The sequence below is a fragment of the Bubalus bubalis genome, chromosome 1 (assembly GCF_019923935.1).
Source record: "Bubalus bubalis isolate 160015118507 breed Murrah chromosome 1, NDDB_SH_1, whole genome shotgun sequence".
Lineage (NCBI taxonomy): Eukaryota > Metazoa > Chordata > Mammalia > Artiodactyla > Bovidae > Bubalus > Bubalus bubalis.
The window spans coordinates 48,118,343-48,139,934 of record NC_059157.1 but is presented as its reverse complement, the minus strand read 5'-3'; the positions used below and the strand labels follow the sequence as shown (position 1 = coordinate 48,139,934).

Below are 21,592 nucleotides of genomic sequence, written 5' to 3'. Positions count from 1 at the left end.
AGTGGGTCACTCATAGGTTGTTGATGGGAATGTAAAATGGTTCTGTCATTGTAGCAGAAAATTTGGAAGCTTTTTAAAAATCCAAGCATGCAACCACTCTATGACCCAGCATGTACCCCTGGTCATTTATCCCAGAGAAATGAAAACTTACGTTCACATAAAAACCTGAGGTGAGTGTTCAGAGCAGCTTCATTTATAATAGTCCCAAACTGGGAACACCCCAAATGTCCTTCAGTGGATGAATAAATGGTTAAACCAATTGTGATACATCCATACCATGGGATACTATATAACAATAAAAAGGAACAAACTATTGAATCTCCAGAGAACTGTGCTGAGTAAAAAAGTCAATCCCAAAAGGTTACACACACATGATTCCATTTATGTAACATTCTTCAAGTAGCAAAATTATAGTGAATATGGAGAACAGAATCTATTATGGAGAACAGATTAGTGGTTGCCAGAAGTTAAGGACACAGGCAAAGGGCATGGGATGGGAGAGAAGTGGGGAAAGGCAACACGCAGGATCTTCAGGGAGATGGAATCTTTTATATCAATGTTAAAGTCCTGGCTGTGGTACTGCACTATAGTTTTGCAAATGTTACCACTGGGTAAAGGATACCTGGGATCTTTCTGTATTATTTCTTACAACTGCACGTTGTTGTTTAGTTGCTATGCTGTGCCCATGCACTGTAGCCTGCCAGGCTCCTCTGTCCAGGGGATTCTCCAGGCAAGAATACTGGAGTGGGTAGCCATTTCCTTCTCCAGGGGATCTTCCCGACCCAGGGATCAAACCTGTTGTCTCCTGCATTGGCAGGCAGGTTCTTTACTGTCTGAGCTACCATGGAAGCCCATACAAATCTACAGTTACCTTAAAATAAAAAGTTTTTACAAAGCCTATTATTCTGTAACTTCTTAATCAGAGATTAATGAACATAATTTAATTATTTAAGAATCAAGGTTATTGTTTTAAATAGCCATCTGGAAAAAAGGCAATACTCACAAGAACACCAGCCTCAGTCTCTTACTTTGGGTCTTTTAAGGTGGTCTCTTCTTTTGTCTGGCTATTCGTTAGCCTGTTTCCCCTCTGCTCCCCTCACCCGCCCCACCCCCACCCCCAGCTGTTTCTCTTGCTGTGGGTCAGAAAATCATCATTCATGCCTCCTGTGTTATTTTCAAACCAGCAAGATTTTGAATGAGGGCCTTTCTTACAGAATAAGCACATGACTTCTTAATGACAATTAGTAATTTGAGAATAGCTTCCTACTTTCAGCAGAAGTATCACATAGAGACAGAGGCTGAGATGGTTGGATGGCATCACCGACTCAATGGACACAAGTTTGAGCAAGCTCTAGGAGATGGTGAAGGACAGGAAAGCCTGGCGTGCTGCAGTGCATAGGGTCGCCAAGAGTTGGACATGACTGAGCGACTGAACAACAATCACACAGAGAAATACAATGGATGAGAATAACATCTTGAATTAAAATACCTGATTTGGAAAAAAAAAAAAACAAAACTGATTTGACAGTAAGAATTAATCCTCAAACATCACCAAACTCATCTATGTAAAGTTAAAGGAAAATAGCTGAGAAAAGTTCTTCCCTTTTGAGCAAAAGCAGTCAGTATGGTAAAGACAGGTATATTTATTTCATATGACAGCAAATTTCACAGGATATGTTCAGTGTTTATATGCCACTGACTTTAATACTGTACTCCTATAAAGTATATAGTTATAAATACTGTGTGCCACATAAGCAATAAAATTCTTACATATAAACAGCAATCTACTATAGAGAACAAAGAATTCACAAAGAGATCCTTAGTGTCTAGTTTCTGCTCTGCGTTTAACAGAACTGGTCCATATTTTAATAATATGTAGAATAATGGCTAGTTATTTGCAGTGTACCTTTAACTGTCTGTTGTAACTTTGTGCACTTTTTCAGCAACTTGCCAAGTATCAGCAGAATCTCCTGATAAAGGCTGAGCTGCTGCTTGATATGTGTATTTTAGACAGTAGTTTCTATTCAATAGGAAACACTGCTCACAGAACTGCAGTCGCACTAAAGTTTATAATGAGTTATTTTCCTAACGGAGAGCAAATACCATATACATTAATCACACAGATGTTAAAGCCACAGTTTCAACAAGTTAATTCACATTTTGAAGCACATTGCTTATAGTAATACTGCTGTTTAAAATATACTACTGCTGAAATGATTAGACCCTCCCCCCCCAAAGCACAATATAAAACTCACGAGAGTTATTTCTAACAGCAATTCCTGGCTGTTAATAGAGAGAATTACTTTTATAAATATAGTATTCTGATAACATTTGAGCATTTAGAAAAGTGCTTTTTCCTAATAGTTTTGCTTTATGTGGTTAAGTGCGATGCAGCTTGCTGTGCTTTTTTACATCTTATGTATTCTTAGCTGCGAACTCCATTTTCTGATATTCCCCCAATGCACATGTTTAAAGGTTAAATGTGGACAATGGAATTCAGGTGACATTTACAACTCTTTGTATAAAACGCTAATATAATGGGTAAAGGTGATTTCAAACTGACAACAAAACAACTATTGCTCCAGGAATTTTCTGACTGGGATTCCTAAATGATATCAAAATACTACATTCTCTATAAATCATGAACGTCTTCATAAAATTAATCAAAAGCAGGATCAGCTGCATACTGGCAGTGCAGGAGACAAAATCCACAGCTAATTTGAGGTGTAGCCTCTAAGAACGTAAAGCAGCATCACAGATGGGGCGAGAGAACACACAGTAGATTCCAGTTCAGCGCCCCCTGGGGTGGGGGCTGCCCAGCTCACCAGCTAGAGAAGCGAGGAGGGCCATCCTCGGACACCTCCGTGGACCTTGAACTCCCATTTACTTCTCACTGAATTTGGTGGCACGTGCCTTCCTGCTATCTGTGGACAGCGTGCTGTTTTGAAAGGACAGGAGGGTCGGTCCACACAATATGCTGCTTCCGGCTGCAAGAAGCTCCTCCCCCAGAAAAGCAGGCAGAGGTGTGGGACCAGAGTGACAAGGGGGTGTGTGGTGTGTGTGTCAGAAGGGGTGGGTGTGCAACGGGGGCAAATTCTGGTTCTGTCGTGAGATTACTCTAGATTTGGAAAGAAAGATAATGGAAATGTCCAAATTTCATTTTCAGCCATCCATTTGATTATATGGAAAAGAGAACTCTGTTACAACTTTAAGGTAAAAATTTGGTCTGACTTACACCCTAGAATTTAAGTGATGCATTTTACCACTATGTAAGTGTATACATTTGTGTGTGTGTGTGTATACACTTTTTTTTTAAGCAATGTCTTTCTAAATTCTGTTCCAGTATACCTTTGACGGCTCTTTGGTAAATACTTAGAGATACCAATTGTTGACAAGTAGGAAAGGGCTGGCAGCAATGTCGTCTAGAAGTTGTCTGGGCTTTGTGAGATGCTTTAAAGGAGACTGATGAAGAATTTCTAAATGAGGACTGTTTTCTAAAATAGCTTCGAGCACTTTTTATGGCTTCTACTCTCTCTTATTTATCCAAACAGAAACACACCAAAATTCCAGTTAATAATGAGAAAAATTTTTCCTTAATTCTGATATACACATATTCCAACTCTGTACACATTAAATAGTGGTATTTCATGACAACATCAGTGCACTTAACAATTACTTATTGCACATCATGACTAACGAATGCCCAAATCTTTTGGCTCTACCCTGCCAAAACTAAAGGGACTCTACTGTGTGACGTTATCTTTCTGTCAAGTCTAGCGTGGGTGATGCCTTAGAGGCCAGGGCTGTGAAAGGGTCTGAGGGAGGGGTGGTGCCAGGTGGGAGCAGAGGGACAGGCGGTGGGGGTGGTCTTCTTGCTGGCAACACACAGAGAGACACATTGGTACTTCTACCCCAGTCATCACCAAGCGTCACCTTGGAGCCAGGAGACGAGCTCAGCTGCTTACCCAGGAAAACATCTGGGCGAGTGGACCCTGACTTCCCTGTCACACCAAAGTCCTCTTCTTCCTCAAAGGTTACCCATCCTTTGGGGTTGCTGACTGTTAGTGCAGACGGGCCCTGTGGATCAAAACTGTCCTTAAACCCATCCAGGGAGGATGAAGGCTTGCTACTGTTCTGATCCAGAGGCCTCAGCGAAGAGAATGGACTCGGAGCAACAGGCTCTTCTTTGGAGAACCATGAAGTGGCCTCTGATTCTTGAGACTCAGCTCGAAAGGGGTTTCCAGGAGCGGCGGTCCTGTCGGTAAAAGGATTTGTGCTGCTCGAGCTTGGGATGAATGGGTTTGGGGAACATCGCGTGTTTTCCTGGGATTTACTCCAGGCTGGAATTGGAGGCATTGTCGGCATGCAGCTTACAGAACTCAGAGTGTTCGTGTTACTTGGGGTTGCAGAAGGCAACGGCGTCAACCCCCTTGGGTTTGGGGTGTGAACAGATGGCTGAGCCTTTGATACAGCAAGCAAGTTCAATGACAAGTCTTCAAATGGGTCACTCTTTAATGGCGACTCCAGTCTGACGGCAGAGACTCCGTTTGTTTTCACCTGGGAAAGAGAAAGCCCACTGAATAATCAGAACAAACAAAAAGCAATACAGTTACTTTGAATGCCCTCTCTGTTTCCTGTCTCAATTATTCTTCATTCTGAAGGGGTCAAGTATACATACTCAAAAAATAAAAAAAGGAGCTTTGTGTAGTCTGTTACTCTGGTAGTTAAACAAGTACCATGAAATTTTTTTTTTTTTTTTTTAAACTCTCTGCTAAATAAGTTCTTTTATAAATACAACTTATTTCATCCATGCAAGTATTGATATGTAAAATGGAGAACTGCACTGAATTAGCAGATGAGTTTGGTTCATGCCCAGTTCTATTAGATAATCAAATGAACTTAAGAAACTCACATTCAATACAGTTTATGCTAAATCGCTATGAATAAACTTCCAACACCCATCTGTGATGATGATGTGGTTTCATTGTTTTTTGAAATATATTTTCATTGAGAGTTAATGTTACTATGGAAATTCAACTTTATGGATAATAATTTTATTAGTATATCTGTATTCATAAGCTGAAGACAATGCATCATTTCCTTTTCCACTTGTAGAATAAAATTTTCAAAGCATTCTTTGCTTTTTAACGTCAGCTCTCCTTTGTAGAATAAATTCTGAATGTGGAAATATTTTTTAATTGACCTTCCTCATCTTTAGATAGGTTGTAACTAACTGCAATGATTCTTTAAACTGGATGGCGTGGTGGGGGGAGGAATCCTGTTTCTATCTGGGATAGTAATTCTTCAACCAAAATAAAGCTATGCACGGCAGAGCTGGCTGTGAACAGTTACTGGCAGGAGGAGGGGTCAGACCTACTTCACAGTCATGAAAAGTCTGCCCTGTGTGCCCAGTTCACAAAGAAGCCGGCTGGAGTGGAGCCCGGCTGTGGTACCGGGCACAGGCTACTTTCCTAAGGGAAACATTGAACTGAAGCCTGGCTGTACGAGAAAAGTAGCTAGCTTTATCGGGAACTCCATTTTAATTAAAAAAAAAACAAACAAAAAACTCTATATAATTATTAAAACTAGGTGGGTGACTTGGATATTTATGCCAAATTAAAGGTAAGAAAAGCACAGGAGAGGGAGAATTTTACTTAGCTAGAGACTTGCAATGTACAAAATGGAGCATGACCCAAAATGAATTTAGGTCATTGTTAAAGCAAGTAACTAAACATTCATAAGATATGTTGAAAAAAAGAGCAGCAGTCTCAATAAAACATTGTTTTGCTGTTCTTGTTTTAGTCTCTAAGTCATATCTGACTCTGCGACCCCAGAAGACGACTACAAACTATAGCCCACTAGGCTCCTCTGTCCATGGGATTTACCAGGTAAGAAAACTGGAGTGGGTTGCCATTCCCTTCTCCAGGGAATTTTCCTGACCCAGGATTGAACCTGTGTCTTCTTCTTTAGCAGACAGATTCTTTATCACTGAGCTGCCTGGGAAACTCCAATAAAACATAACTGCATCTTCTTAAAAACAGTAACTTGGTGCTTAAGAATAGGGAAGGCTAATTCCCCTCCGATCCAGTGATTAGGGCTCTCTGCTTCCACTGCCAGGGCCTGGGTTCAACCCCTGGTCAGGGAACAGAGACCCCACAAGCCACACAGAGTGGCAAAAAAAAAAAAAAAGTAAGGAAGGCTGCTCATTTGCAAAAGGAAACAGTGTGGATAACTTCTTACGTGAATCACTCTCTAGGATCTATTTTATTCAACTAATCTATAATATACTTTAAGTAAACAAGTTTTATTTTTCTTCAAACTTAATATGACAATAAATTTGAACAAAATTAAAGAGCAGACATGTCATAAATTCTAAACTGTACTCTAAGTGTATTATAGTACTTGAGAGACAAATTTACTATAGATGCTGTAAAATTACAATTAGCTACACATTACCAGTAATGACTGGGTTATTTACGATTCATATGACAAAACAGAAGTACTTGAGTGGGTCTGGGCCCTGATTCTCCCATGGTAGACAAAGAGTCCATGACACAGACATTATAGGTAGGAAGTTTATGCTTTGTACAGCTTGGAATAATAGGCTTTTGCCAAATAAATGTTGCACATTTAAATATCTTTATTTTCATATATTAACAACTTTTTCTTTCAAAATAAGTTAATTTAACAGAAACATGATCATTTTGCCCAATGAGATTTGAAATTATGAGAGCCACATCATCATTCATTACATTAGAATGAATTTCTATATATCTAAGCAGTATTTATGATGACTTGACATTAATGATGATGGTATTTTTTACAGAGAAGGGTGTTGGAAAGGCCCTTAAATAATCCTGCTATAATGTTAATTTTCATCTTTGTAAATCATCAATTCTTCTTTAACAAAAAAGAAATCTACTAGTGCTACCAGTTATAATCTACATGCTACTAGTTTGTTTGTTTTTTTTAATTTCCCAAAAGAAATCTAGGAAAAAAATTGAATTTTGTACTTACATAATTATGCCATTGTTAAAACCAAGAACCAATTTGGTTTTGCCAAATACACTTTCATATATCTAAAGCTTACCTTCTTAAAGTTATACTTTTTAGTTTTGTTAATTTTTGTAAAAAAAAAAAAAAAAGCAAAATGGGAAAGCATTAGCAAGAATAACTAAAATGGTTCCTAAGAATTCAAAATACTAAGAAAAAAAGCAGGTTTTATGGTATGATAACAGAATTTATTAATGTGGACAGGTGGTTTTTAAAAATGGGTGAAAATTTAGATGTATGAAGCAAAAGATTCATACATCTAATGTGCTAAGACAGATGAGAAGCACATATAAGATTGAGAAATAATCCAATACCTGTTACCCTGATGGTTGCTCCTGCTTTGAGAAACGAAACATAGACATCAAGGGAAAGAGTTAGGAGGACAATCTGAGACCAACCAGCAACCCTAACAATTCAGTCTTCAAAACACTTTCAGTTTTATATTATGTACAAAATCCAAGAGCAGTGAGACCTGCAGGTCACAGTATAAGATCAAGAGACAATAAAATGTATTGCTGTAATAGGGCTCAGGATTTAATGTTATCTGAGGTTGATTACTAACTAGTTCAAAGTAGTCATTCCAAAAATAATATTCCAAATACATTACTGGAGCACTGAAGTGTTTTCAGCAGGCTATGGGTGAAATGTTTGTGTCCCCTCAGATTCGTATGCTGAACCCCAACCTCCTTATGTGATGGTATTTGGAGACGTGGCCTCTGGGAGGTGACTGGGGTTAGATGAGGTCGTGAGAGTGGGCCCTCTTGATGGAACTAGCACCCTTTGTAGGAGACACACCAGAGGCCTTGCTCTTTCTTCCCTTGTGCAAGCACCAAGGAAAGGCCATGTGGGCACAGGAGAAGAGGCCCCAGCAGAACCCAACCATGCTGGCATCCTGATCTCGGGCTTCTAGCCTCCAGAACTTGAGAAGACATATTTCTACTGCCTGAGTCACCCAGTTCATGGTATTTTGTTACGGCAGCCCAAGAAGGTTAGGACACAGCCTTAAGACAGCCTATGGGTTTATCACAATTAGAGAAATTGTTCAAAATGGCACCACTTTGCAGAAAAGTGAAAACTGGTATTTATTTTAACATGGTTAGGATCCAGGCTTGTTCTATTAATCTATCACTCAAATTTTCTGAAGGGTGATACTAAAGATGAAATCACAATCTTTCTATAATATAGTAGCAGTACTTTAAAAAATTACAGTATTCTTAAGAAACAGTTTGAACAAATCTTCCCCAATATTTAAAGCTTACCTTATTTTAAAATACCATAACTCGCTTAGACAGATTCGAGAGACACCATTCTACAGTAAATTATTTTATAAATAATATATTTATTATATATTTATATTATATAAAATGTGTTACTACAAAACATGAGACTCCTGAATTTAACCTTTCCTGATGATCCTGATGCATTAGTTTTGTAAGAGTTGGATAAAAACTGGGAATGGGTTTATACTAAGATGCAAGGGGATGGTATTAAATTGATCCAGAAAGCTGAGATTTTTTTTTTTTTCTTTTTTGGCTGTGCTGTGCAGCATGCTGGATCTTAGTTCCCTGACCAGGGATCGAATCCATGCCCTCTGCATTGGGAGCACGGAGTCTTAACCACTGGACTGCCAGGGAAGTCCTGAGATTTTCTACTTGGCCTCTTCCCTCACTATCGGCTATCACTCCAATAGTACAGCTGTGATGCTATTACTTTACTTCCCATTGGATTCCTGACTTCTGGTTTATAGCTGATAATCAGATGCCTAAGACATTGAAAGTCAGATAAGTGGGGCATTTTTACATTTTCTAAAGGATATATAACATATAATCACTTGAATTAGAAGAATCTTTTCTATATAGAATTATAGAATCAAACAATTTAAATAGTAATAACAAGTAAAGCTGGGTCATGTGTGGGTCTATGTTTTAAATACCTTGTATATTTTTGGCAGAATTAATAAAGACTTGTAAAAACTACTAAGTTCAATTCAAAGACTGTTTCATATTATTACCAAAATATCAAAATGTGAGTTATTTTACTAACTCACCCTTTTCAAGTTATAGCCATTATAGAAGAATTTTTAAGACTTTAGATGTTCATTATTTTTTGAATAGGCATTATTTTTATGGTTCAAAATGAAAAAGGCACAAAAGGTAAAATGCCTCCCTGTCTTTCTGTAAGCTCCCAGGAGGAAACTAAGCTCTTTGTGATCTTGCACAAAGGCAGTCTACACATGAACAAGACTTCCACTCTCCAGAAAAGTGTGTCTGTGTATATAATGTGTAGAGGGATTTGATATCAATGACTGAGGCAAAAGAAAGGCTTATAACAAACACCTTTCACAGTTTTGATGAGCAGAATGTAAGAGTCAAGAATACAATCTACTAAACCACACAGAAAGCACAGGCTTGCTGTGCTTCGTCAACAAATCACCATACCCATTCCAATGAAAATCAGAAAGCAAAACAGGGGAAAATAACCTAAGAAAATGATAGATGGCAGTCACGGAATATTCATCCTGTACTCTTTGTGTCACAAGATGACTTTCTACTGAGAACTGCAATCTTCTTTGACAGTGTGTTCTTCTGAAGTTGTTCAGAGTACCACACCTACTTTCAATACTGAGAACATTTTATAGAGTTTTAGGAATTAGGGTTCACCTTTACTGTGAAAATCATGATCACTTTCTGTCCTAAAACTGTAGTAATACAAAGCTTTAAGATGGCTTCTTTGAAAGTTTCTTGCCCTCCAATTACACTAAAAAATAATAATAATAAATACTACACCTTATAAGAAAATGAAAAGAAAAAATCATCATGCACTAAAAGTAGATTGGCAAAGAGAAAATAATGGACATTTATTGTTTGAAGGGCTTCTATAATTACTATATATCGTCAGCATCCTCAACTATATAATACTTTTTGGTGCTCATCAGCTTAAGAGAACATTATTCTCAATTATATATCCGTCTTAGCTTTTTAAAAAATGTGACCAATAGTCTAATAAGTAAGTGCTAATTGCTAACTATTCATATTGTTTCAAGATTCATATTTATAATCTTTTTTTCACTATGAAGAAGCATAAGAAACTGCTAACTTCTGCCAATTAGCTGGACATACTCACGTATCTGTAAAAATAAATGCAAACTATTATTATAAACATGCTTAAGGGACATCACCAGTGTAATATTTCTGTATTTTAGACTATTCCAAAATAAAAGCAGACTTAGACTTCAGTTATTTGGCCTTGATGGCATTTTCAAGTTAAAACTTTTGGATAAAATTCAATGTGAGGCTAGACAACAGAAATATAAAGATAAACCTTATACTAAAGATAAACTTATACTAAAGATAAACCTTATTTTAATGATTTTACTGAGATGTATATAATAAAAACTAAGTAAAACAGCCTCCAAGTAAAACAATTCAACTCGCATGAATATTTTGTGTTGAAACAACTTTGTGTATACACACTAGAAGGCTTTCCAATGTGAGATCACTCTGGTATAACAAAAGTCCTTGTGATCCTGTGATTTCCACCCACCAAGGCAATGGTACTATTTTCTATGTGATACTCATGAGAACATTATTTTGATGGCTTTTACTTTGGTGAATAAGCCTGCTGCTGCATGCCTGAAACATCTAAATGGATCCAGTAGTGTCTGAAACTGTTAGAGATCCCCAAGGAAGCCCAGTGCCAGCTCCATCACAGAAAAGAGCTAACTGCAGCATCAGGAGAGATAGGATTATTGGAAATTTACTGCCAATGGCCAGGGATTGACCTGACTGCCTTTCTGTCCAGGAGGTAAAGGCCAAAACTAATCTAATAGCTGTGAACAAAAAGAAACTAAGTTATTACTGTCCATTCTAATTAAGTATCCAAAGTAAATTACACACAGAAAAACCAAAAAAATCACCTACTCTTTAAACAAGGTAAACAGCCTGGGGGCCGCTTGGAAGTTTTAGGGAAAAGAGCCTTTAGGGAAAGAGCCCTAATCTAGGGTCACTCTCTGAGAACCCGTGATCTAGACAACAGGTTGGACAAACAAACAAAAAACCCAAACCCTCAAACGGCCAAACGTGCTTTTGTTGTGTGATGAGTCTGAGTGGTCAAATGACATTCACTGGTTGGAAGTCATATCTAAACATGTTATTACTAGCAAATGACAAAAGTTTTTAAAAAATCAAATCTTAGGTGTTTTTTCTAAAGCTAATAATTAAAATAAGTATGTTCAAAGACTACAGCAAGGGCATCAAATATGCCTCAGTAAAAAAAAAAAAAAAAGGGAAAAACAAAACAAAATGTAAGCAAAGGCCCACACACACATACACACATCCAGATGATCTTTCTCCCCGCTGGAAGGCCTTACCTGCGGCTGCGCCGGAGGCTCAGAAGGCAAGCTGTGGGACGACCTGCTCCGAGGGGGTGGCTGCGGGGGCGTTTCCAGGCTGGGCTGCGGGGCAGCCTGGGCCAGAGGTGCGGCCACCGGGATGAGAGGCTCCTGCATCTTCTGAACAGGTGGCGTAAGAGAAGGCGGCACAGGAAGGGCGGCCTGAGGCTTCAGGGGTTCGGGAAGAAGAGCTGGCCCTAAAGAAAGTCATTTCCAGATGTTAGGCATTCTCTGGAAAACCGAGTTTATCCTTCCTTTCAGGAAATGGTAGGAAATTCCAGTCCCTTTCCCAGCCCCCAGTAGCCTCCTTTATTATGGCATACAGAAAGACAGGGAAAAAAAGAGAGAGAGAGAGAGAAAGAAGGCTATCTCAATTTGAGTAAGTTGTATAAACTGAGAGATTGCGAAAGAAAAAAGAAAAGAAATGGAAGGGAAGGATACAGAATGGCACTGCCGTTTCGACTACGGGTCTACCTTTCAGTACTTCTGAGGGTTTGCTTTGGCTTTCAGGAGTCAGTCTCCCGGCAGACACCCGTGCGTGGCTCTGGGGGGCGCTGATGACTCCAGCACGGGGCGGAATAATCTAAAGATGGGAAACGAAAACCACTGAGACATTTACCTTATCTGCAACGGATAAGATTTGGTGAAAATATTTTGTCTGTGCATCTTGTATCATTTCCTCAGCCTCTTGTCATTCTAATGGCTCTATTTATTGCCATATGATCGTAAGTTTCATTTTTTTAATTAAGGATTAACTTTTATTGGTGCATAGTTACTCTACAATGTTGTGTTGGTCTCTACTCTTCAGCAAAATGAATCAGGCATACATACATATATATATATATATATATATATCCCCTCCCTTTTGGATTTCCCTCCCATTCAGGTCATCACAGTGCGTTAAGTAGAACTCTCTGTGCTATATACAGTAGTTTCTCATTAATTATCTATTTTATACATAGTATCAGTAACATATATATGTGTGTGTGTATACACACACAGACACACATATATGTGTCAACTCGAATCTCCCAATTGCTGCCCTGCCCCTTGGTATCCACACATTTGTTCTCTATGTCTGTGTCTCTATTACTGGTTTGCAAATAAGATCATCTATAGTATTTATCTACATTCCACATATATGGGCTAATACACAATACTGTTTCTCTCTTTCTGACTTACTTCATTCTGTATGATACTCTCTAGGTCCATCCACATCTCTACAAATGACCCAATTTTGTTCCTTAAGCTTCAAAAATCTTCCTTTTAATTTTTCACTGTTTACTATGTGCCACACACTGTGTTAACTAAGCATTGGGTATGAATTCACATTTCAATGTCCAAATGGCCCTGGGGGGTAATGTATTATTTTATCATCTCTAATTTAAATGAAAATGAAGAAATGTATACAACTGTCCCAAAGCCACAGAGTTAGAAAATAAAGCCAGGAGCCGAACTCAGGGCCTGTTTTCTTTATCCTGTATCATACTCCTTAGTGGGACGATTTTACAGGTCATGAGGAGGTGGAGCGGGACATACACTGTGGAACTAAGGCTTACCAAAAACTACACTGAGGCTGTTTTTCTTTATTAAACACAGAGGTTAAAAACTCTGGAATGGCTAACTCAATGTGCTGAAATACACAGGCTGGAAGATACACTAGGGAAATAAAGTCCTTTTCTATCTTCACATGTTTGCTGAAGGCTTTAAGCACTCAGTACATTTTTCTCATTTTTTTTATAAATTGGAGGATAATTGCTTTACAATATTTGTTGGCTTCTGCCATACATCAATATGAATCAGCCACATGGAGGTCCCCTCCCTCCTGAATCTCCCACAGGTACACACATGTCCCCTTCCTCTTGAACCCCCTCCCAGGCTTCTAAATTGTCACACAGCACAGGGTTGAGCTCCCTGATCCCCACTTGCTATCTATTTTACATATGGTAATATACATTTCCATAGTATTCTCTCAGAGAAGGTGATGGCACCCCACTCCAGTACTCTTGCCTGGAAAATCCCATGGATGGAGGAGCCTGGTAGGCTGCAGTCCATGGGGTCGCAAAGAATCGGAAACTACTGAGCGACTTCACTTTCACTTTTCACTTTCATGCACTGGAGAAGGAAATGGCAACCCACTCCAGTGTTCTTGCCTGGAGAATCCCAGGGACGGGGGAGCCTGGGGGGCTGCCGTCTGTGGGATCGCACAGAGTCAGACACGACTGAAGCGACTTAGCAGCAGCAGCAGCATAGTATTCTCTCAATTAGTCCCACCCTCTCCTGCCCCCGCTGTGTCCACAAGTCTGCTGTCTATGTCTGCATCTCCACTGCTGCCCTGCAAACAGGTTCATCAGTACCATCTTTCTAGATTCCATGCATAAGCAAAAGTTATAAATGTAATTGCACAAAATCCTGACTTTCCTTCCCTATTCTTACAATATTCAGTAAGCAAAGTACTTTGTGGGAAGTGTATAGTCGGTGAATAACAACTTCTCCTTTTTTAAAAAAACAGGGGAGTGGATAATGGCTATTTTAGGTATATTCCACAGACACTTTACTTTGGAGCATAATATTATATATAGAAAAAGTCCTTCAGGTTGGCTACAAGACAAAAAAACAAAATATCTCTGTCTTAGAAATCTCATGAGAATTTCTTGGACTCTTGAAGTAGTTTCATTAGCACAAGTCTCTTCATCTCCAGGTATAGTCACAGTTCCCAGGATTCAGCCAGTGGCCTCCCAATAAGCCCAGGCTCCACCTGACTGACACTGGTTTCTCTTTCCTTTCTTTTTCTTTGAATTACTTGTTCTATCCCAGAGAAGATTTTCATGTGGGTGAATAATAGAATAATTCTGTGTGTAACGAAACACAGATAAACACGCAGAAAACCACAGACTTACAACGCAGGATGAAACCCTGCAATGCCATCTGCTCTCCCGTGGTTAAACCTTTAGAACTAGTTTTAGTTGACAGACTATCATCATTGGGGTTCCTGAAATCTAATTTTAAAATCCTTCTGGACTTCCCTGGCAGTCCAGCAGTTATGACTTGTGCTTCCACTGCAGGGAGTGCGGGTTCAATCCCTGTTTGGGGAACTAAGATCCCGCATGCCTCAAGGTGTGGCAAAGATAAATAAAAAGTAAAATAAAACCTTTCTGATTGAAGAATGACTTTACTTCATTACTCAGATAATGTCATAAAAAATTGCCCTAGTACATCACTTCCCCATATATTTCAAGATTCTAAGATATTTATTTAGTGACTGTAATCACTTAACTGTACCACTTTTATTCAAATAATGAAGGATGCTTTTACTTCTGAAGAGGATGTTAGAATACCATTTGAGTTGAAGGTGCGGCTGCCCTGGTGGCTCAGTGGTAAAGAATCTGCCTCTCAATGCAGGAGAAGCGGGTTTGATCCCTAGGTTGGGGAGATCCCCTGGAGAAGGAAATGGCAACCCACTCCAGTAATCTTACCAGGGAAATTTCATAGACATAGGAGCCTGATGGGGTACAGTCCATGGGGTTGCAAAGAGTCCGACACAACTCAGCAAGTACACACACACACACACACACACACACAACTCAGAGAGTAAAACACACACCCACACACACACACGAAGGTACCTTGAAGAGCATCAAGTCTAATTCCCCCAGTTTAGAATTGAGGAAATTGGAGTCTTAATGGGCCCGTGATTTCTTCAGGGTAACACATTTGATTAGTAGCAAGTTGGGACCCAGGACCTAGACCTCCTGGCTCGCAAGTGAGGCGCTGCCTACCGGTCTGGCTGCACTGTGTCCAGCAAGTCCCGGGCCTGGCAGTCCGGCTTGAGGCGGAAGCTGGCTGCGTCCTGGAACAAAGGCATCACACCATGTAGCTCAGGTGTTTGTTTTTAAAGAAAGAAACAAGAAACCATGCACTTATACCACACTGTCTATTCATGGTCCAGCTTTAAGGCTAAGTAGCTGAATTCGAATGTTTACCTAGATTATCTCTCCGTGTCGTTCCTGGGCTTTTGGGTGCTTTGAAGCAGGAAGGAAAAAAAAATTATCCATAAGTAAACAAGCCATATTATATAATATTAGCTAGCTGTTCTGTTTCATTACCAGCAGAAATGGGGGCACGAGGTGGAAAAAGAAAAACAAAACAAACTATTCTGCTTTAGAAATGCTGGAAGGTATTATCAGCCCTTTAGAAAATACCCCCAAAAGAGAAAAATTTAGACTACTGAGAGTAACATTTATGGGACAAGTTGGCAGTTGGTCTGCTACCTCATTTGGAAGGTCACTTTCCCAACAGAGCTCTTTCCTATGAACCCTGAAAACACATGGTCAGTTTGGGGGAACAGTCACAAGATGTGGCCCCACTACTTCCCAGAGCTTGATGGACTCATGGATCCAGGACCAACAGACCCGCACTTTCCGAGTCACACAAGACACCAAACACCACTGTTTCAGGGCTTCATGCTGTAGACGTCAGTACGGATAGGGACTCTTACAATGAGATCTTTTGGATTTCTACAGAAAAACCCTATCATTAAGGTAGAAGGTGGGCACTACTTATGACAATATCTGCCTTATGCAAGACAGTGTTAAAATACTGCTCAAACTCATTTGAAACGTAGGAGAAGACTGAAATGTAATAAACTACTTTCGGGGCCAAAAGGAGTAGGAGACCCTATTAAGGTCAGCATCTCAGATTTCTTCTTTTTGAAAGGAAATTCATGTGTAATTGTTATATGAAACCCATCAGACTTTTAATAACTGTAATCTTAATGAATGGCTTCCAGTTTTAATAGCCTTTTAAGCAAATTTACTCAGCATATTTATGTTATCTGAAGTTGATTAAAAAATACTATATCCTTGGACTGAATTAACAAGGTTTAATTATTAATTTTTAAAACTTCAGAGTTAGTATAGTACATTTCTAAACATTTGACTTATTCTGAAAAGATTTTTGAAGGCATTCCTCTTAAAATAATACTGCACATTAATTTCACATCTTAAGTGTATATGAAATATATATATATATACAGAACAGCTCAAAACAACATTAAGAATTGCAGAGAAAGTAAATGGACAACCACCAGAAACTACACAACACAGAATGAAAAGAGAAAAAACACGAAGTTACAAGATATACAGAAGGAGGGGGAGGGGGACTTTACAGTTGGACCGAGAGAAGATTTGGTATGTCTTTAAACAATGGAGGGGCTGACATTTAGGAATAAAACAAGAGATCCATTTCTAGGATGCAAATGTCTTGTTACCTTCCATCTCTCGCCTAGCTACCCCTGGACTGGGAGGGGCTCCAACACCTTTTTAGAGAGAGAACAGAAGCTGTGTATTGTTCAGGGCCCATAGAACAGAGGGAAAGGCAGGCACACAAAACAGTTTCTGAGTTAAATGTCCTTTTGCAAAAAAAGTTCTTTTACTGCTTCAAATTTCTTCAAAGATATCTGTATAAACCAAAGTGCCTCTAGATGCCTGGCCCAAACCTGATCCTTGCAGTTAGAATCGAAAGGAGAAAATAGTTTTCTTTTTATATCTGACATCATGGGAGGATTCCCTGGAGGAAGAAATGGCAACCCACTCCAGCATTCTTGCCTGGAGAATCCCATGGACAGAGGAGACTGGTGGGCTACGGACCATGGGGTTCCAAAGAGTCGGATACAACTGAGTGACTTAACACTTTCACTTCTTCACTAGCGGTAGTGAATTTGAAAATAATGAAAGTCTTTGCTTTTTAATCATCTCATTCTTTATATTCAGAATTAAACCACTAATAAAAGCTCCAATATTTGCCAGTCATAAAGAAAAAAAAAATCTGGAAGTTCCAATTTCATTTTAAATCTCTATGAGACTGTTAGTCCCTTAGAAGGTTATTTTCAATGCATTATTAAAAAAAAAAAAAAAAGGACTCTAAAAGTACTATAATTACCTTCAGATTATTGCCTTCAAGCAGTTATTGGTTTATAGGGTTAAAAAAATATGCTGCTAAGACTGCCTACAAAAGAATTACGAAGAGAAGCAATTTTTAAAAAACATCAGATTTCTAAGTAAGTCACTGAGTAGCTAATATGTATAGCTTTTCACAAATTTCTTTAAAATTTTTATTTTTCTACAGATTGGTTTCCTAATTAAAGGGGAAGGTAAATAAAATCTTCCATGAAGCTATAAATCAAAGCACAAGTCTGAAATGGGGAAAAAAATCAATGTTGTCTTTAAGTTAGTGGAAAAGTTATCCTCCAGTAGTATCTTAGAGAAGCTTGGTGCTGAAAGAACTTTGCTACCCTAATTACCCAAAGTCGTTCAAGTCTGCACACGGCGCAGCCACGCTATGACAGCGTGAGTCGGCCGGCGCCGAGCTCAGGCAGCTGGAGCAGGGAGGGACCAGCTGCCTGTGCATGTGAGCCCTAAGGACCCTAGAACTGGGTGAGGAACAGCTCTTCTGCGGGACCAAGACATTCTGCCTCAGCCTTTCTTGAGAACTAGATTAAATAAACTTGTCAAATGTACGCCTCTAGTTGAGCTTTGTGAGAGTCTTCATGTAAAACAAGTAAATACAAAAAGTGACCCATGTGTTAAGAAGAATTTCTTTATCAAAATATATAACAGAGATTTGTTCTTCTGTTTTAAAAATGAGGCATGAATGTTATGACAAATTATGATAAAGCCATGCAAAATGAAAGCTATATTTCAGATAATTATGATAACTTTAAATTGCATTCCTAGGACATTTTGCTATTCACAGGCTACTGGCAAGACGTACTAGAGTTCTAATATAATCCAATATAATCAAATCCTTGGGAAACCACCTATCTTCAATTGTGTTTGACTCATTTAATCTTTATAACCGAATTGACTATATTTATTAATAAAAAGTATATCAGGCCTTAAGTAATTCAACTCTGTTTATCAGGGAAATGGAAGGTCTTCTTAATTCTAATAATATTCACTAATAAAATCAAGCTCTAATCTTTTACCAGAAATATAATGAAAGTTTGGAGTTATTTTTAAGTTGGCATATAAATGTCATTCATTTTGGCTTTCATCAAAGCAACCTAAAATGTCACTAAGTTACAGGGCTCAAACTCCAAAAAAATTAATGAACCAAGATGCATATATTATAACAAATATAAATGGTTACCTCCAAACTCTTTTCTAGCAGGTGCAGGACTCCTAGCCCCTTATAGTTCATAAGAGAATATGCAGCAGAAAGGAAATGACATTAAATAAAGAATTGAAATGTCAAAGATTTACTATAGTTTCCAAGATGTCAAATATCATGTAGAGACTACATATTCATATCTTGGTGCTATAAAAAAGTTATTACGTAACGCAAATACCTCTAGCAGAAACAACACTATACTTATTTTAAAAGAACATTTAAACAAATATATAAAACCGTAAACAGAAAGATGTATGTTCTTCAGTTCTAATCATGCATTAAAATTTTTTTTTTCATTTTTAGATAATCATGCATTTTACAGAAATCAGTACAACCACATCAAATTAGCAAAAACAAAACAAATGTTTCCTGCACGCTTGTAAGAGGCCAGCTCTGAAAACATGTTACAGGAGTCTAGCTGTTCTGTCACGCCTATGCCGTTTGTTAGAGAAAAGCTAACTAAGGAAGTAGCACCAGTGACAGAAAACTGATAAAATCTAAAAGCGAGCATTTCAAAAACATGCAAAACATTTTTCAGCAGAGTGGTGAAATCCAACAGAGATGGAAATACAAGGATTTGTCACCTGAAGGCGGAGGTGGTCGTTGGGGGGGAGCTGGACGTGCAGGAGGAGCAACCGGGCGGGGAGGGGGAGGCCGCTTGGGTTCCAGGGTCTGGGAAGAATCTTTCTGCTGCAGCTGTGTTGCCGGCAGAGTGTCAACAGGAGAACCTACCAGAAAAAAGTACCTTAGGTAAGAGGATCAGGTTCCAAGGGACGAGCACACAGGTACTTTCTATAGGCGTATGATAAATTATTTAGCAAAATAATTTGTACTACAGAGGAATGACATACATTTTTAGTATCAATAACACAAGCAGCTGTGCTATTACCTTACCCTTTGGTACTACGGGAGCAATCAGGTTACTCTCTGGACTTCTTACCCAGGCCCTGGGTACTGAAAGGGGATTTACTGAGCAGCCCTAACAAGATGGCATGAAGTACCATGTGAGTTAGGTCATTTGCAATTCAATCTGCTGGCCAGGAGAGAGAAGAAAAAGCAAAGGGAGCCTCTTCTCTCTATGCCTTGACTTATCCTGAATTTACTGAAGGAAGCCCATCCTCTGAGGGCTTCCCTCGTGGCTCAGTGGTAAAGAGTCCGCCTGCCAATGCAGGAGATTCGAGTTTGATTCCCTGAATCGGGAAGATCTCCTGGAGAAGGAAATGGCAACCCACTCCCATATTCTTGCCTGGGAAATCCAATGGACAGAGGAGCCTTGGAAGGCTATAATCCATGGGGTTGCAAAAGAGTCAGATACGACTCAGTGACTATTTAACAACGGTCCTCTAAGAGTAGCATGGGGGAGCTTGAGAAATTGCTGAAATAAAAGGTATTTTTCAAGGGTACTGGTTAGTGTGGAACAGTGACTGAACTGTGTGATGTAACAACTTCCAGAGAAAAACCTGACTTTGGAGGAGTCATGACTATCAAGTTGAATTCAAAATACTTGTTTTGTCTCTTTCTGCTTCCTATTATAATGCAGGTAATGTACAGATAGTTAAGCCCAAAGAGTTATGGGTTCTGACCATAATGCTTAAAAATCGTCAGTGATAGGCCATGGACAAACCTGCCACATGGAAAAAGGATGAAGTAAAGTTCTCATCTAGCGATAGCAACGACTTTCCTCTTCACTTAGGGCGGAACCATCTACAAAGTTTCCTCTTTTGTACGCACAGAAAACATGCTACACTTTAGCCTATGGATGTGAAAGTTAAGCAAAAATAGTTCTCCAAAGGAGATCCGAAGGCATCGGAGGTTTAACCATCTAAATCAAACATATCAGCCTGGGAAGTCATACAGAACTTGAAATAAAACACATACTTTGTGAAGCAGGGGGCCCGGGCGTTCTGGACGGAGCTCGACTTGGTCTCACTGGGAGGGAAGGCACAGGCCCCTCCGATATGGTAGGTGACTGGCAGGGACTGGTCCGGGGTGAAGAACCGGGGGACGTGCCAAGGCCAGAACTGGAAGACGGCTGGAGATGCTGAGGAAGGATCTCCTCTACCTCAGCACTATAGTCATCCACATCACCTGAGAAAACGCAAGGTCGGCCACCTTACCAGATGTTAACTTTCTCAGAGATTTCTGCCCCCCAAGTCCAGGCTTAAGGGGTTAAATATATAAAATAAACACCTTAACATGATGATACTGCAAACATGTATAAGTTAAGCATGTGGGCATGTATAAAGAGTTTATATGTATACAATTAGAATTAGTGCAAATGCTCTTGTACCGTAGAAAAAGTAATTAAAGATAGTCCCCTGGGCTTCCCGGGTGGTCCAGTGGTGAAGAATCTGTCTGCCAATGCAAATGGACATGGGTTCAATCCCTGGTCTGGGAAGATCCCACATGCCACAAATACTGAAGCCTGTGCACCACAGAGAGAGTAGCCCCTGCTCACCACAGCTAGAGAAAGCCTGTCTGCAGCAACCAAGACCCAGCACAGCCATTAATTAATTAAATTACTTAAAAAAAGACAGTCACAGGGGATACAGTAATATGTATGGCTGATTAATGCTGATATTTGCAGAAACCAGCACAATACTACCAAGCAATTATCTTTCAATTAAAAATAAACACGTTTAATAATAATAATTTTTAAAAAAAGTCTCTTGTCTCAGAGCAACAGGAGGCCCAGTGGCGGCTGACATCTGGGGCTGGGCTGACTCCACAGCTGTCACGGCGCCCTGAGCAGCGCTCTCGGTGCTGGCTGAGTTGGACGTTCACTGCCCTCCCTCCAAACCTGCCTGCTAGGTCTGTGGACCTGCCCCTCACGGCAAACACAGTCACACACCCTTCCCCCTGGAAGTCTCCTCACTACTTGGTACCCTGGGCGCCCCCACCTGACACGTAATCTTCTGTACTTTAATTAAACAGGCAGGAGTTGGTTCTCCCCGAGGTCTCCTCACCTCCGTTTTCCAC

General features: G+C 39.5%; 1 protein-coding gene across 1 annotated transcript in view; it reads right to left on the bottom strand.

Annotated features, from left to right (window-relative positions):
* Window positions 1-1,627: 1,627 nt before the first annotated feature.
* The window catches only part of SYNJ1 (synaptojanin 1), a 65,243-nt gene continuing 45,278 nt past the window's right edge, over window positions 1,628-21,592 (bottom strand). The window contains exons 22-30 of the mRNA XM_045164952.1: window positions 20,492-20,701; window positions 19,198-19,341; window positions 18,593-18,631; window positions 16,713-16,760; window positions 15,427-15,465; window positions 15,223-15,293; window positions 11,918-12,026; window positions 11,423-11,640; window positions 1,628-4,557 (exon numbers count right to left, since the gene is read on the bottom strand). Of these exons, the coding sequence (XP_045020887.1) occupies window positions 3,757-4,557; window positions 11,423-11,640; window positions 11,918-12,026; window positions 15,223-15,293; window positions 15,427-15,465; window positions 16,713-16,760; window positions 18,593-18,631; window positions 19,198-19,341; window positions 20,492-20,701 (1,679 nt within the window). The 3' untranslated portion in view covers window positions 1,628-3,756. The remainder of the gene's footprint in view (window positions 4,558-11,422; window positions 11,641-11,917; window positions 12,027-15,222; window positions 15,294-15,426; window positions 15,466-16,712; window positions 16,761-18,592; window positions 18,632-19,197; window positions 19,342-20,491; window positions 20,702-21,592) is intronic.